The sequence below is a fragment of the Leptosomus discolor genome, chromosome 3 (assembly GCF_034619465.1).
Source record: "Leptosomus discolor isolate bLepDis1 chromosome 3, bLepDis1.hap2, whole genome shotgun sequence".
Taxonomy (NCBI): domain Eukaryota; kingdom Metazoa; phylum Chordata; class Aves; order Leptosomiformes; family Leptosomidae; genus Leptosomus; species Leptosomus discolor.
The window spans coordinates 63,859,482-63,872,665 of record NC_141393.1 but is presented as its reverse complement, the minus strand read 5'-3'; the positions used below and the strand labels follow the sequence as shown (position 1 = coordinate 63,872,665).

At 38.8% G+C, this 13,184-nt stretch overlaps 1 protein-coding gene across 2 annotated transcripts in view; it reads right to left on the bottom strand.

Moving 5' to 3' along the window:
• BRINP3 (BMP/retinoic acid inducible neural specific 3) overlaps positions 1–13,184 on the bottom strand; it is a 210,256-nt gene that overhangs the window by 59,977 nt on the left and 137,095 nt on the right. For both annotated transcript variants that reach the window (XM_086462715.1, XM_086462716.1), the window contains 2 exons: positions 7,246–7,351; positions 4,112–4,348 (listed from right to left, as the gene is read on the bottom strand). In XM_086462715.1, coding sequence (XP_086318841.1) covers positions 4,112–4,348; positions 7,246–7,351 — 343 coding nt within the window. The remainder of the gene's footprint in view (positions 1–4,111; positions 4,349–7,245; positions 7,352–13,184) is intronic.

The window sequence follows — 13,184 nt, the reverse complement described above, 5'->3', positions numbered from 1 at the left end:
ACTCCATGTACGGCCTCACCACTGATGTCAGAAGCACAAAAATTAGAACCATGGTAACGAAATTGGAAAGCCTCAAACATCAAAAGATGGAATGACCCCAAAGGTTAACTCAAAAGGTTAAATAATAACCAAGACATAGGTTATAGTAATTAAGAACAGGACTTGAATACAATACCAACCTTGTCAACCTTTGTAGATAATGTTTCTTTATGGTCTGCTTCTATAAATCAAGGGTAGATTTGGACAAGGGTCAAAATCAAAGATATCCCCACATAACCTATAGCAATTTTAATACTAAATATTACACCCACTTGTGCATAATGAGTATGTAAATGTAGGACCGCCTTATCGTAATGAATTTGGTAATCTGTGGGGCATGCATATAAAGATTATTATGTAAAATCATGTAACCAATCAGGTATTATTTCTTTGTTATTGTAAAGTATATAAACTACTGTTGTTTGAACTTAAAGTGTGATAGATTTGCAGTTTGTCACCCAGCACCCACTTCCACAGAACCATCATAAATCAAATATGTCAACTTTGTGTGTGGATCAGTGTGTACACTTTGCACACCGGGTAAATAATCCAGATTTGTGACAACACGAGTGCTGAGAAGAGGGGATGGATCCTCTCACTCAACCTGCTGGCAAAGCTCCTCCTGATGTAGGCCAGGATACTGTCAGCCTTCTCTCCTGCAAGGGCACATTGTTGGCTCACGATCAACTTGGTGTCCACCAGGACCTCCAAGTCCTTTTCTGCCAAGCTGCTTTCCAGCTGGGTGGCCCCAGCATGTTCTGGTGCCTGGTGCAGGACTCCCCAGGTGCAGGACTTTAGACTTCTTGTTGAACTTCATGGAGTTCCTGATGTGGTACATGCTTTCATTTCACCCAACATTACATTTATCTAACATGATTATCTGATGCAGTTGGACATGTATGCACAGAGTGGTCACACTAAACTATTACGTTTTTACGGTTGTACAGTTGTACAGTTCAGGATCTCTGACTTTTAACTAAGTACACATATTTTTCTTTCCCATCTCATGTTTTAAAAGGTAAAATGGTCTAATTTGGAAGAGAGCAGTAGGCTGTAGAGAAAATAGTCCTGTTGCATTTTTATTTATTTTCTTTATTTCTGGAAATGCAGATGGAGACTTTCACAGACACAAACTAAATTTAGCTACCTAGATGGGATTTAGGCACTGAAAAACAGCCATTTTTTCTTTTAAAAAAATCTATTCCTCAGTTTTATCTTGAACAGACAGGAGAGAGAACATCAACAGTAAACAAACCATCTTAAATAGAATATTTACTTTTTCCTCTTTAGGCTACATTCTATCCACAATCTTCATGACCTCAAGTGAACCCAGTAAATTTTACAAGACTGTATTAGGGGACAAAATTTGTTTCTGGGTTCAGAGGACAATTCTGTTTTTTATGTAAGGTAATGAAGGGTTTGGAAGGCAGGAAAAATAGAAAATTAATACACTTGTATTTAACATTACTTGAACCTCGAGTTCATAGTGTCAGAGAATGGAATTCATCTGTTCATTCCTCTGCAGTTAGTAGTAGACTATATAGGCCAATAGTTAGTGTTCTGGATTATCTTGTCCCTTGTCCACTCAGACTCTAAATTACTACATTATCTGGCCTTCTTTCACCTTACTCTTTTCTAGCTAATTTATTTATATTACAAATTGGTTAGAATAAAGCAACATACTTCTACCTCAAAAGCTGGCTTCCACCGATTTAGGCTGACGGACATATATATAACACATCAAAGTTATAAAATACCTATATAAAATACTAGTTTTGTTTAATAAAGGGCACTTTTATTTTCCAAACATGTTACTAACATGAATCAGATCATGCTGATATCTGTTAATAGTTGGGGGTTTTTTCATAGTTTAAATGTTGTACAAGCTCTAAATTTTTCAGAATATGTCTCAGTAATCACTGTGGCTAGAAATGCTTACAGACCATATGTGACAGTACTAGAAGAGCTGTTCAGATGGTAGTATATGATTTCTAGAGGGAGGTTGAATGGGCAATGACTAAGCTATCTATCAAAAGTTCAGATGCTGACTTTTTTTCAACAAAGTACAGACCCATACACATACAAGGTTACCATCTCATCTTTCCATGAACGTCCTTATGCAAAACAGTTTATAAATCAAAGGCAGAGATTTTCTAAGCTACCTATGATATGTGGAAGTCATGCTTTGTACATTTATTAGATTAAAAATTATTTAAATAATTCAAGGGCTAGAGAGTGGCTGTGGTGTATGTGTTAACGTTGTTAATAACCTATATTTCACACCTTTTAGTAACCTCTTCTACTAGCAATTACCTAACTGACAGATGTTTGTGAAGTTGCCATCTTAGTGATTCACACAGCATAGCTAAAGAGCCTTTTTTAAAAGAGCAGAATTCAACTTTTACCCATTTTTCCCCTGGCATTCATGTTCAGCCCTGAACATAGGACTGTACGTGTAACTGACAACTATTGAAACTCGTAAGTAATTTGATGCCCCTGTACAGCTTGCTATAGGAATCCTCCACAGATTCAAGTATGTGTGCCCTTTCAGCTTAACTGAAATTGCTGTTAAGTAGGTGCCGTTAAATTACATTCTTCTGACACTGAACAGTACCACATCCCATTCAAATAGGGCAGTATGTAGTAAAAAAAACTGTGCCTCTCTGTAGAGTCAATATGCTTTCTTAGTTTGCAAAGTAGTAAATGATAGTATGACTCCACAAATGCTTAAAGGTGTCAAAATAATAACTGGGAAAATGCATTTCTACATACACAAAACCAAAATATAAATTCATGCTTTTATAATCAGAGAATCCTGTGATCTTTCAAGAAGTATTGTAAGTTCTGGCCTCCTCATTCTAAGAGTGAGACTGGGGCTGGGAAAATGGCCAGAGATCTTCCAAACTCAAATTTAGGCATCAGTTCTTGCCAAAAGTTAGAACTGAAATTTTAACTAATAGAGGGTCTTTTGAAATTCTCAACCTCGAATTGAGAAATCAGTCTTTAACTATAAAGCCACAAATATAAAAAATGAGTGTATACAATGTACTGTTCACAGTAAAGTACTGTACTGATATTTCTCCTTCTCTCCCTCACTCTTCCCATGACCACTGAATAGTCTTCTTCCCTCTCCTTTCTACTGACTCTTTCTTTTTCTCCAACACAACTCATTAAAAACTGTGATTTTTTTCTTTTTTCTTCTTCTTCCTTATCTCCCTTACTTCTTTTTTTATCCTCAGTGATTTGTCCCAGGTCTGCTGAGCTTTCCTTACTTTTCCCACCATCTGGCTACACAGCTGTTACTGACATTACTGAGTGAGTTGTGAAAACAGTTGTTCAGAAGCTGATTTTACCTGCGTTTCCCATTCTCTATGGGACTGGAAGTTATGAAGATCAGGACAGGTGAAATATCGTATGAAATAAAACTCGATGCTTTAAAGAAAACTAATGCAGCACAAATGTTTTGTAGAGACAACATGGATAGGTCCAGTTTAAAGAGAAATCATATGTTGAAGCAAGTTGCCAACCACAATGGGATGGACTATTAACTACTTTATAAATCAAGAGCTGGTTATGCTCTCCATGTCAGCTTCATGGTATCACTGGAGGGACAGGAGAAAGGGGAAGTACAGGAGAAACTTTGACCTAATACTGAAAAATGGATGTGAAACGAAGTAGCTGTTTCAGTTGCATTATAGAACAAAAATGCAGAATACTCATATAAAGTGTAGAACCTGACTTTTTTCCTCATTTGTTTTGCTTTCTGTCTCCTCCAGTATACTTCTTGCTCCAATAGGGACCAAGTCCTCCGAGCCCTGGACTCCACAAAGTATAGCAGATGAATACTCAAACACAGCTGCCTAAATCCTAGTGTAATTACACAGACTGCTGGTCATCACAAGGTGAGGACAACGTTTCCTATCAGAAAGTTATAATAATTAAGACTCAGATCCAGGATGCTTTTAAGTGTATTTAGCTTTAGACGTATGAATCATTCTAGAGGTTTCAGATGGCATCTGTTGTGTTTTGTGAGATACAGCCAAACAGAAAAAAAATGTATAAAACATCTCACCAGATTCTTCAAATTCACTGTTATATGCATTCCAAGTCTCACTTATGCGGAGGAGATTTTCTTCCATGGCTTGAATGTCCATGTAGGGACAGTTGCACTCTGGGAATTTGGGACCACACTGACACCAGCAGTCATTGTCCTTGCAGATGAACTCCCCCTCTGAATTACAGGCAATATAACTCAGAGCTGCTTGGACAAAATGTTCTTGCAGATACTCAGGCAGGATGACCTGAAGACCTGAAGGAAAGAGAGTAAGCATCATGGTATGAAACACAAATGAATGCTCAAGCCAAGAAGCTTCCCCAGCGTATATAACAAACAAACAATTATGAAAAAGGAAACTATACAGCTTTTTAGGACAATTTACACATCTGTCTAGCATTTGCACTGTCATGCTTTTCTTTTCTTAAGAATTAATTTCAGATATATTCCTTACATTTCCCTCTCAGTATGGAACATCCATTTCACCAACTGCTAACCTGTGTTCCTCAGACAGAGCATTTACTGATGTAATTTCTTTCTAGGGGGATTGTCAAAACAGAAAGAAAGGATTACATCAACTTCTTGTAAAGAATTGCTGAATGAACAGCCTCAGAGTAAGAGCTTTGCAGTAAGGAAACATGCAGCTGAATTATAATCTTGGTACTAGCAGCTAAGGCAAATTTTGAGAGTGCTGATGAAGGCAAAGCAGCCCTGAAAGACACAGTAAAGAGACAGTATAACCAGAAAAAGAGGTTTGAAGGTAAGCATTTCCATTCTGTATTGGACTTGTTTACCATTTGCCTTTGACACAAGATATAGCTTGTCTAAATAACTCATCTCTTCGTGATTCTGTAGAGACAAACAAAGAAGAATGGGAAAAATTGGGTGGGAGGAAATAATAGAAAAATAAAATTTGGCTGATATTTCATTTCTCATAATATTAGTATTTAATTACTAAGGGACAGTCAATTGTGATGGGTAGGGCTATAAAACCTTGAGAAAGAAAATTAATTCTTAAACCTACTAAACGTTTAGCATGGAGAAAGGGTGCAAAGTCTAGCTCCCATGGTGTTTCAAAAAACTCCTGCTACATCACAAATCGCTTTTCAAAGTGTTTTCATGCTTTGCATTGCCATGGCTTGCAGAGGCCTGGCAAAAGCATGTCACATTGATGTATCAGAACCACAGAGCAGGTGAATCAAACATTCAGAATGTTTGTGACCAGAAATTTAGACTTACTCATCTGAAAGTTTTGATCATTGTTTACACCATCCTAATTAGGGGAAGGAGTATATTATATAGAAGCATTTTAACTAACTAGTTACTGTAGCTACAATAGTAATCCATCAATCAAAAAGCCACTGCAAGGTACATTATACATTTTTATTTATTATTTATTGTTATTCTCTATGGCAAAAATAATCTCTCTGGAACCAGTGGAACATATATGTGGGACAAGTAATTTCTAAGCATATGGATTGGTTATTTGTGATGTAGGTTTCTTCCACACATTTGCTTGGACAATTTCATAGAGATTTGTCCCTTATTTTTAGGTACATAAAAATGATAGCTGTAATAGTAATTTCATAATCCTTCCAAGCTGAAAGTTGCACCACAATTGCTAAAACCGGGTCTGTCTGTGCTGTTTTCTACCTCATGTCAAAATTTGTAAAACTCGGTTGTTACCTGAGTAAACTTTTCAATGTACTTGTATACTTGTGAAAAGCCATGAAATTGTGAAAGGAAAAGAAAGCCCAGATAAGTAAACTTGAGTTCTGTTCAATTCTTCCATGATAAGTACAAAATATTTTATGCAGTTCTGATAATATATTTCTCATAATGATAATCCAATGCCGTGTGTCAAACCACTGTCTGAGTGGTGCAAAGATTGTTTTCCAAATTTTAACTGACAAATATCATGCGTATGCTGAAGACCATTAAAAATCACTAACTGTTTCTGGAAACATTTCATTACATCCCAGTGGAAATTACAAGTACTATTTTAAAAAATACATACTGTCTCTGAAATCATTGTATGATTTTAAGGCTTTTAACCTATTCTAGGGAGAGAGAAAGGAAAGGGAAAGAAGCGCACATGATTGTTTTAAACAGGAAGATAATCTTTCCCTAACAGCCATTCTTGATAGCAACAGCTTCACACTATATGTCCAACTGATTTATGAACCAATACTGAAAATTTTTAAAACTGGAAATAATTGTATAGCTACCTGTAACTGCAAATAAGAACTGTATTCTTTGCTTGTTGTATATACACAGAGGTATACACATATATACCTCTATACAAGTATATAAACTATTTATTAAACTAGCACATAAATTAAAGAGAATTGAGTCTGTCTTCATAATAATAAGTTGTTCATGCTACATTCATGTAACTGAAAAAGGCTGTAATTAATGCCTAATACCCTAGAGGGTGACTTTTCAAAAATGGTTATATACCTAATATGCAGGTTCAGAAATGCATCTACTGGAATTAACAAAAAAATAATTAGAAATGATGCTTCTCTGTTTCCTTTCTCTTTTCCTTTTCCTTTTTCCTTTTCCTTTCCTTTTCCTTTTCCTTTCCTTTTCCTTCTCCCTTACCTTTGTCTTTACATTTTCCTTTCGCCTTTTTTTTTTTTTTTTTAATATAACATTACTATTACTATTCTAATGAGTGAGATGTCTAACCTTCCAAGTTTTCTTAGAAGTCCCAAGAGGAGCCTTTGGACTCTTCATTATTTAGAGTCTTTGAAAATCTATATCCTGCTCCTCTCGTGACTCCATTGATTTCTGTGGGACAACTGCGTGAGGTATAAGCTACTACTCAGTACATGCAAAGCAGGCTGAGCACACTAAATGTCACTCCCTGCTTGGTAGAACCATGGGAATTCAGGTTGTTTAAAAGGTGTGCAAGTGGTTGCTAAACAGGGCTGTAAAATGTTAGCATTATTTCTGATGTGTACAGAAATTGTTTCTATTTCAAAGGCAACATGTTACTGACATTTCCCTCACTTTGTCTAGAATGTACTTATTGCACACACAAAAAATATCAGAAAAATGACCTTTTATGAGGTGGAAGAAAAGAAAACAAATACTTTGATAAATGTCATCCTGTTCCAAAACAAATTAATGAAATTGCACCTACATACCTTGCAACTGAATCTTATTCTCAGGACTCTGAACCAGAACAGAGCTGACAGAATCTAGGTTGTCATAGTTACTGCAGCCAAGAGGACCAGTCCGCGTTTCTGTTACCTGGTGGCAAGGGAACGGAAAAGTATTTACTGTATTATTGAAAACAAACTGAGGAGTTCAGAAGCTAGTTTCATAAAGTTTCTCTTTAATTCTGCTGGCGGTACATTTCAGACTTAATTAAGGTCAAATAGCTCAATTTAATTACAAAAAGTATGACTGCAAATGTTTTACTAGTACCACAGACTTTGAGGAATGCTATTTCTATTGCAGAGAATCCATAATACTTTACCTGACCAACAGTCTAAAGACAGAATCACAGAATGTTAGGGGTTGGAAGGGAACTTGAAAGATCACCTAGTCCAACACCCCTGCCAGAGCAAGAAAAAAAGACCATTTATTTCTTCATAGCTATGGGAATTAGAATGGGTTTAATAAATGTGTTTGGTAAAAATGAGGACTGTGATTTTCACTGATGAAACTTGCTCACATGGCAAATTATCAGGATTCAGAAATAAAAACCTTTCATGAGATGTATTTATAATGGTGGTAGTGGTGCAATATTTTTCATCAGGGGAAGGCCTAAGAGAGGTTTAGACATAGAATTCTAGACATCCTGCCTATTGTAATCACTGAATCCATGACCACAGAATCAAAATATATCTAAATTTATCAAAACAGAATCATCACAAATAGAGTTCTGGCTTGACAGTTGAGGATTGTACTTGGCAATGAGCAGTTATTTAAATGAGTAAATACATTTTTAAAAAAAAGACTATATGTGATTTATATGCTTCACGGAATATTATAAATAATTCTTAAGTGCCAACAAAATAATTATAAAGGCTAATATCTTTTTTTTTTTTTTTTAACAGAGTCTAATGCAGTTTCTCAGAAATGAAGCACTGCAGCTTTTGAAGCAATGCTGTGATGCCCAGGCAGCTCCACAGCACATATGGCAGTATCTCACCTTTTTTTTTTTTTTTTTTTTCCTGTATAGGGAGTCAAGGGAAAAAACCCAAACCCTTAGGATAAGGGGTATACTGTGATCTCACATTTTTTAAACTGGATTGGGTGCTGTGGAAAATTCATGGTTTTGTAGTTCCTTCACCTTTATATGGAGATCAGGCAGAAAGAAGAAAGCAAAAGTGGAATAAAAATAGTACAAACAGAGCCATACAGGAAATGCTGGCCATGGGATATCATCCCAGTCTCCTTTACTGCCAAAGTACAACCAATTCCTATATCATACCCCCTCCCAAATTGCTCCCATCCTGGAACTTCTTAATCTCTCTTCCTTTTGCTGTCTCAGAGGTTGTGGCCAGATTTACCCTTATTTGATGATATGCCTCAGTTTTGCATACAACTACTTCTATTTTCTGTTACTTCAGTTGTTATATTCAGTTCTGGATCTCCTGGAGAATAAGCCTAAATTATAGGGTCAAGGAGCTCATTTCCAAAGTACACAGCTCCACTGAGAAGACGTCTGACATGTAAACAGAAAACTAACCTTAATTCTTATGAACAGAAGGGAGCATGCTATTTTAACAATTTGTTTCAAAAAGAATATGAAGATTTGCTAAAATAATCCATGAATTTTCATGTTGCTTAGGGTTGCCTGGCTCTCTTACAGTCTGTGTTGCCACCAGCATGTGTGGGTGGCTGCAGCTGGATCATGTTATTCTTGAAACCACGAAGATATAGTATTTTCCAAGATATCTCGCACTTTTGCAAAGTAAATACAAAATCTTAGGGTATTCCAAGATCTTGACACCTTTCCATCCCTTTGAACTAGTGTTCCCAAGTGGAGAAGGAGACCCTTTGCAATGCCAGCAGCCGATGGAGAGGACACACAGAACTGGCTTCAGCCAAACTTGTTAGCAGACTGCCAGCTGCATAAGGAAATGAGAGGGAGCCAGGATGTCTCTGCACATATTTGGCAGTCTTTAGTATTTATGCCAGGGCCAGATTTACCGTGTTTTTTCCTTAATCATCCTGAATCAGCACAAAGACTCTTGCATGGGCATCGAATTTGGCTTGGACATGGATGGAATGATATTTTTGATTTATCTGTGATCCTTCAGTGCCCTCACTCTCACAACAAGTGGTCTAAAATTCCATTCTAAAATCTCTTTTTTGTGTAGTACCCCCAGCTCATATACAGAATCCTAATCTGTTACACAATAACAAAGGCAGTCACCTACACTAAATAAGATAAACAGCCAGAAGGCGATAAAAGAGAGGTGAATATTTTTATGAGTTTTATTCTAGTACTGAAAGACTATGTATGTTCAGCATTTATCTATGCAATTCTTTATTTAAGGATCCATTTATTTTAGTGCTATGGGGTTTTATATATTATTATTATTCTTTTCAACCATTTATCTATAAGGCAATGCAGTTTCATAAAGTTATATGAAATGTATAAACTATAAAGCCCATTTTACAATTCCTATCCATTCTTATTATTCTTATGCCTGCTGAAATCACAAAATAAGGAAGATTAGTAAGTAGCTTTTTAATTATTGTGTCCCTTTTTGTTCATGTATCTTCATTCTTCATTTGGATTATGCAAGATATAGGTAAAGATTACCACTGTTTTGATTATGGGAGTGATAACATTGATGTATTCAGGTGTGCCAAAAGTCAGAAGGGGTAAAAATAATCATTAAATGTTTTTTTTTTACTTTTAGAGACTGGTTATATAAATCCACTGAATCAAAAGAAAATTATATGATTCTATATGCATGAAAAAAACTGAGTGTGGTTAGACTTCGAGATGAATTACAGACATTTGTGGTTATTATACGTAAGCAATAAAATATTGTTCTAATAACAGCAATCATAAATAATGCTTTCTAAATAGAGCAATAAATAAGGACTTTTTCCAAACATTATGTTTTCACTCAAATCTATACATTTGTATTATTCATTCTTTTACCTTTCCAAGAACCCTTGCCTTCCTCTGTCAGCTCCTTTGCTCTGGTACTCTTAGCTTCTACATAGAGAATACATTGCAAGAAGAATATCATAGAATGGCTTAGGTTGGAAGGGACCCTAGAGATCATCTAATCCAACCTCCCTGCCATGGGCAGGGGCACCTCTCAACTAGACTAGACTGCTCAAGGCCTTATCTAACCTGGCCTTGAACACCTCCAGGGAGGGGGCATCCACAACCTCTCTGAGCAATCTATTCCAGAGTCTCACCACCCTCGTACTGAAGAACTTCCTAAGATCTAGTCTAAACCTACTCTCCTTCAGTTTAAAACCATTTCCTCTTGTTGTGTCGCTGGACAGTCTTGTAAAAAGTCCCTCACCAGCCTTCCTGTAGGTTCCCTTCAGGTATGGGAAGGCAGCTATAAGGTCCCCTGGAGTCTTCTCTTCTCCAGGCTGAACAATCCCAGTGCCCTCAGCCTATCCTCATAGCAGAGATGTTCCAGCCTCTGGATTGTCTTTGTGGACCTCCTCTGGACTTGTTCCATGTTGAGTCTCTCATCAATCAACACTCTCAAGTCCTTCTCTTCAGGGCCACTCTCAAGCCACTCTCTATCCAGTTACTTGTGCCTGGGATTGGCCTGACCCAGTTGCAGGACCTTGCGCTTTGACTTGTTGAACCTCATGCAGTTTGCATTGGCCCATTGCTCAAGCCTGTCAAGGTCCCTCTGGATGGCCTCCCTTCCCTCAAGCGAGTCCACCATGCCACACAGCTTAGTGTCATCGGCAAACTTGCTGAGGGTGCTCTCAATGCCACTGTCCGTGTCACTGACAAAGATGTTAAACAGCACTGGGCCCAGAACAGACCCCTGAGGAACTCCACTTGTCACTGGTCTCCGCCATTGATCACAACTCTTTGAGTGCGCCCTTCTACCCAGTCACTTATCCACCGAATGGTCCACCCATCAAGTCCATGTCTCTCCATCTTAGAGACAAGGGTGTCATGTGGGACCGTGTCAAATGCCTTGCACAAGTCTAGGTAGACAACGTCTGTTGCCCTTCCCATATCTACCAGAGCTGTAACTCTGTCAGAGAAGGCCACCAAATTAGTCGGGCATGATTTGCCCTTAGTGAAGCCATGTAGGTTGTCACCAAACACCTCATTATTTTTTATGTGCCTTAGTACAGATGCCAGAAGGGTCTCTTCCATGATTTTACCTGGCACAGAGGTGAGGCTGACTGACCTGTAGTTCCCTGGGTTTTCTTTGCTTCCCTTTTTAAAAATGAGGGTTATGTTTCTCCTTTTCCAGTCTGTGGGAACTTCACCAGACTGCCACGACTTCTCAAATATGATGGCTAGTGGCCTAGCAACTTCAGCCATCAATTCCTTCAGGTCCTGTGGATGTATCTCACCAGGTCCCATAGACTTATGCACCCTCAGGTTCTCTAGGTGTTCCCGGACCTGATCTGCTCCTACCCTGGGTGCTTCTTCACTCTCTCAGGCCCAGTGTCCTCTGTGACTTGGGTGGTGTGGTTCAAACGGTTACCAGTGAAGATGGAAGCAAAAAAGTCTTTGAGTACTTCAGCCTTCTCCTTATCCTCAGTAACCAGCTCACCTGTATCCCTTGGGAGAGGCCCCACAGCCTCCCTAATTTTTATTTTTTCTCCAATATACCTGTAGAATGCATTTTTGTTATTTTTAGTGTCCCTGGCCAGATTTGATTCTGTCTGGGCTTTAGCTTTTCTAACCTGGTTTCTGGTTTCATGAACAGTCACTTTGTAATCATCCCAGGTTACCTGTCCTTGCTTCCACCCTTTGTGTATTTCCCTTTTGTATTTGATTTTGGCTGGGAGTTCCTTGTTCATCCATATAGGTCTCCTGGCATTTTTGCCTGATTTCTTCTTTGTAGGGTTGCGGTGCCTTTGAGCTTGGAGAAGATGATCCTTGAAAGTCAACCAGCTTTCCTGGTCTCCCAATCCTTCCAGGACTTTGTCCCATGGCAAACTAACCAAGGAGGTTCCTGAAGAGGGCAAAGTTGGCTCTTCTGAAGTCGAGGGTTTCAAGCTTGCTGAGAGTCCCCTTCTTTGATGCCCTTAGGATCTTAAACTCCACCATCTTGTGGACACTGGAGCCAAGGCTGCCCATGAGCTTGACATTGCCCACCAGCCCCTCCCTGTTGGTGAGGACGAGGTCTAGCATGGCACCTCTCTTCATTGGTTCCTCTATCACTTGGAGGAGAAAGTTATCATCAATGCATTCCAGGAATCTCCTGGATTGCTTATGCCTTGTTGTGTTGTCTCTCTACTGATATCAGTGTGGTTTAAAGGCCCCCTGAGGACCAGGGTTTGTGAATGAGAAGTGATTCCTATCTGTCTATGAAGGGTCTCGTCTACTTGGTCCTCCTGTTCAGGTTGTCTGTAGCAGACTCCCACTGTAATGTCTCCTTCCTTTCACCCTGGCCCAAAGGCACTCAGTCTTGTCGTCTTCATTCGCCAGGTGGAGCTCCATGCATTCTAGCTGTTCATTGACATAGAGGGCAACACCCCCTCCTTGCCTCCCCTGCCTGTCCTTCCTGAAGAGCTAATACCCTTCTAATCTAACAAACCAATCACAGGAGTCGTTCCACCACGTCTCTGTGATGCGGATCAGATCGCAGCACTGGAGGCACGCAGGCACCTCCAGCTCCTCTTGTTTATTGCCCATGCTGCGGGCGTTTGCATAGACGCATTTGAGCTAGACCCCTGGTGAAGCACCTGGAGCCCCCAATGAAGTACAGTTGCATTCCGGCCGGGCTAGTGGTGTCGCTCCCAACGTTGCTATGCCATTTCCAAGGACGTCTTCATCTGATCTGGTTTTATCCCCTTATCAAATCAAAATGTGCAGTCCCAGTATACAACAAGGAAAGACTTGTAGGTAAAAATCATCCAAACTTCAACTTTCCATGGATGACACTTCAAGGCA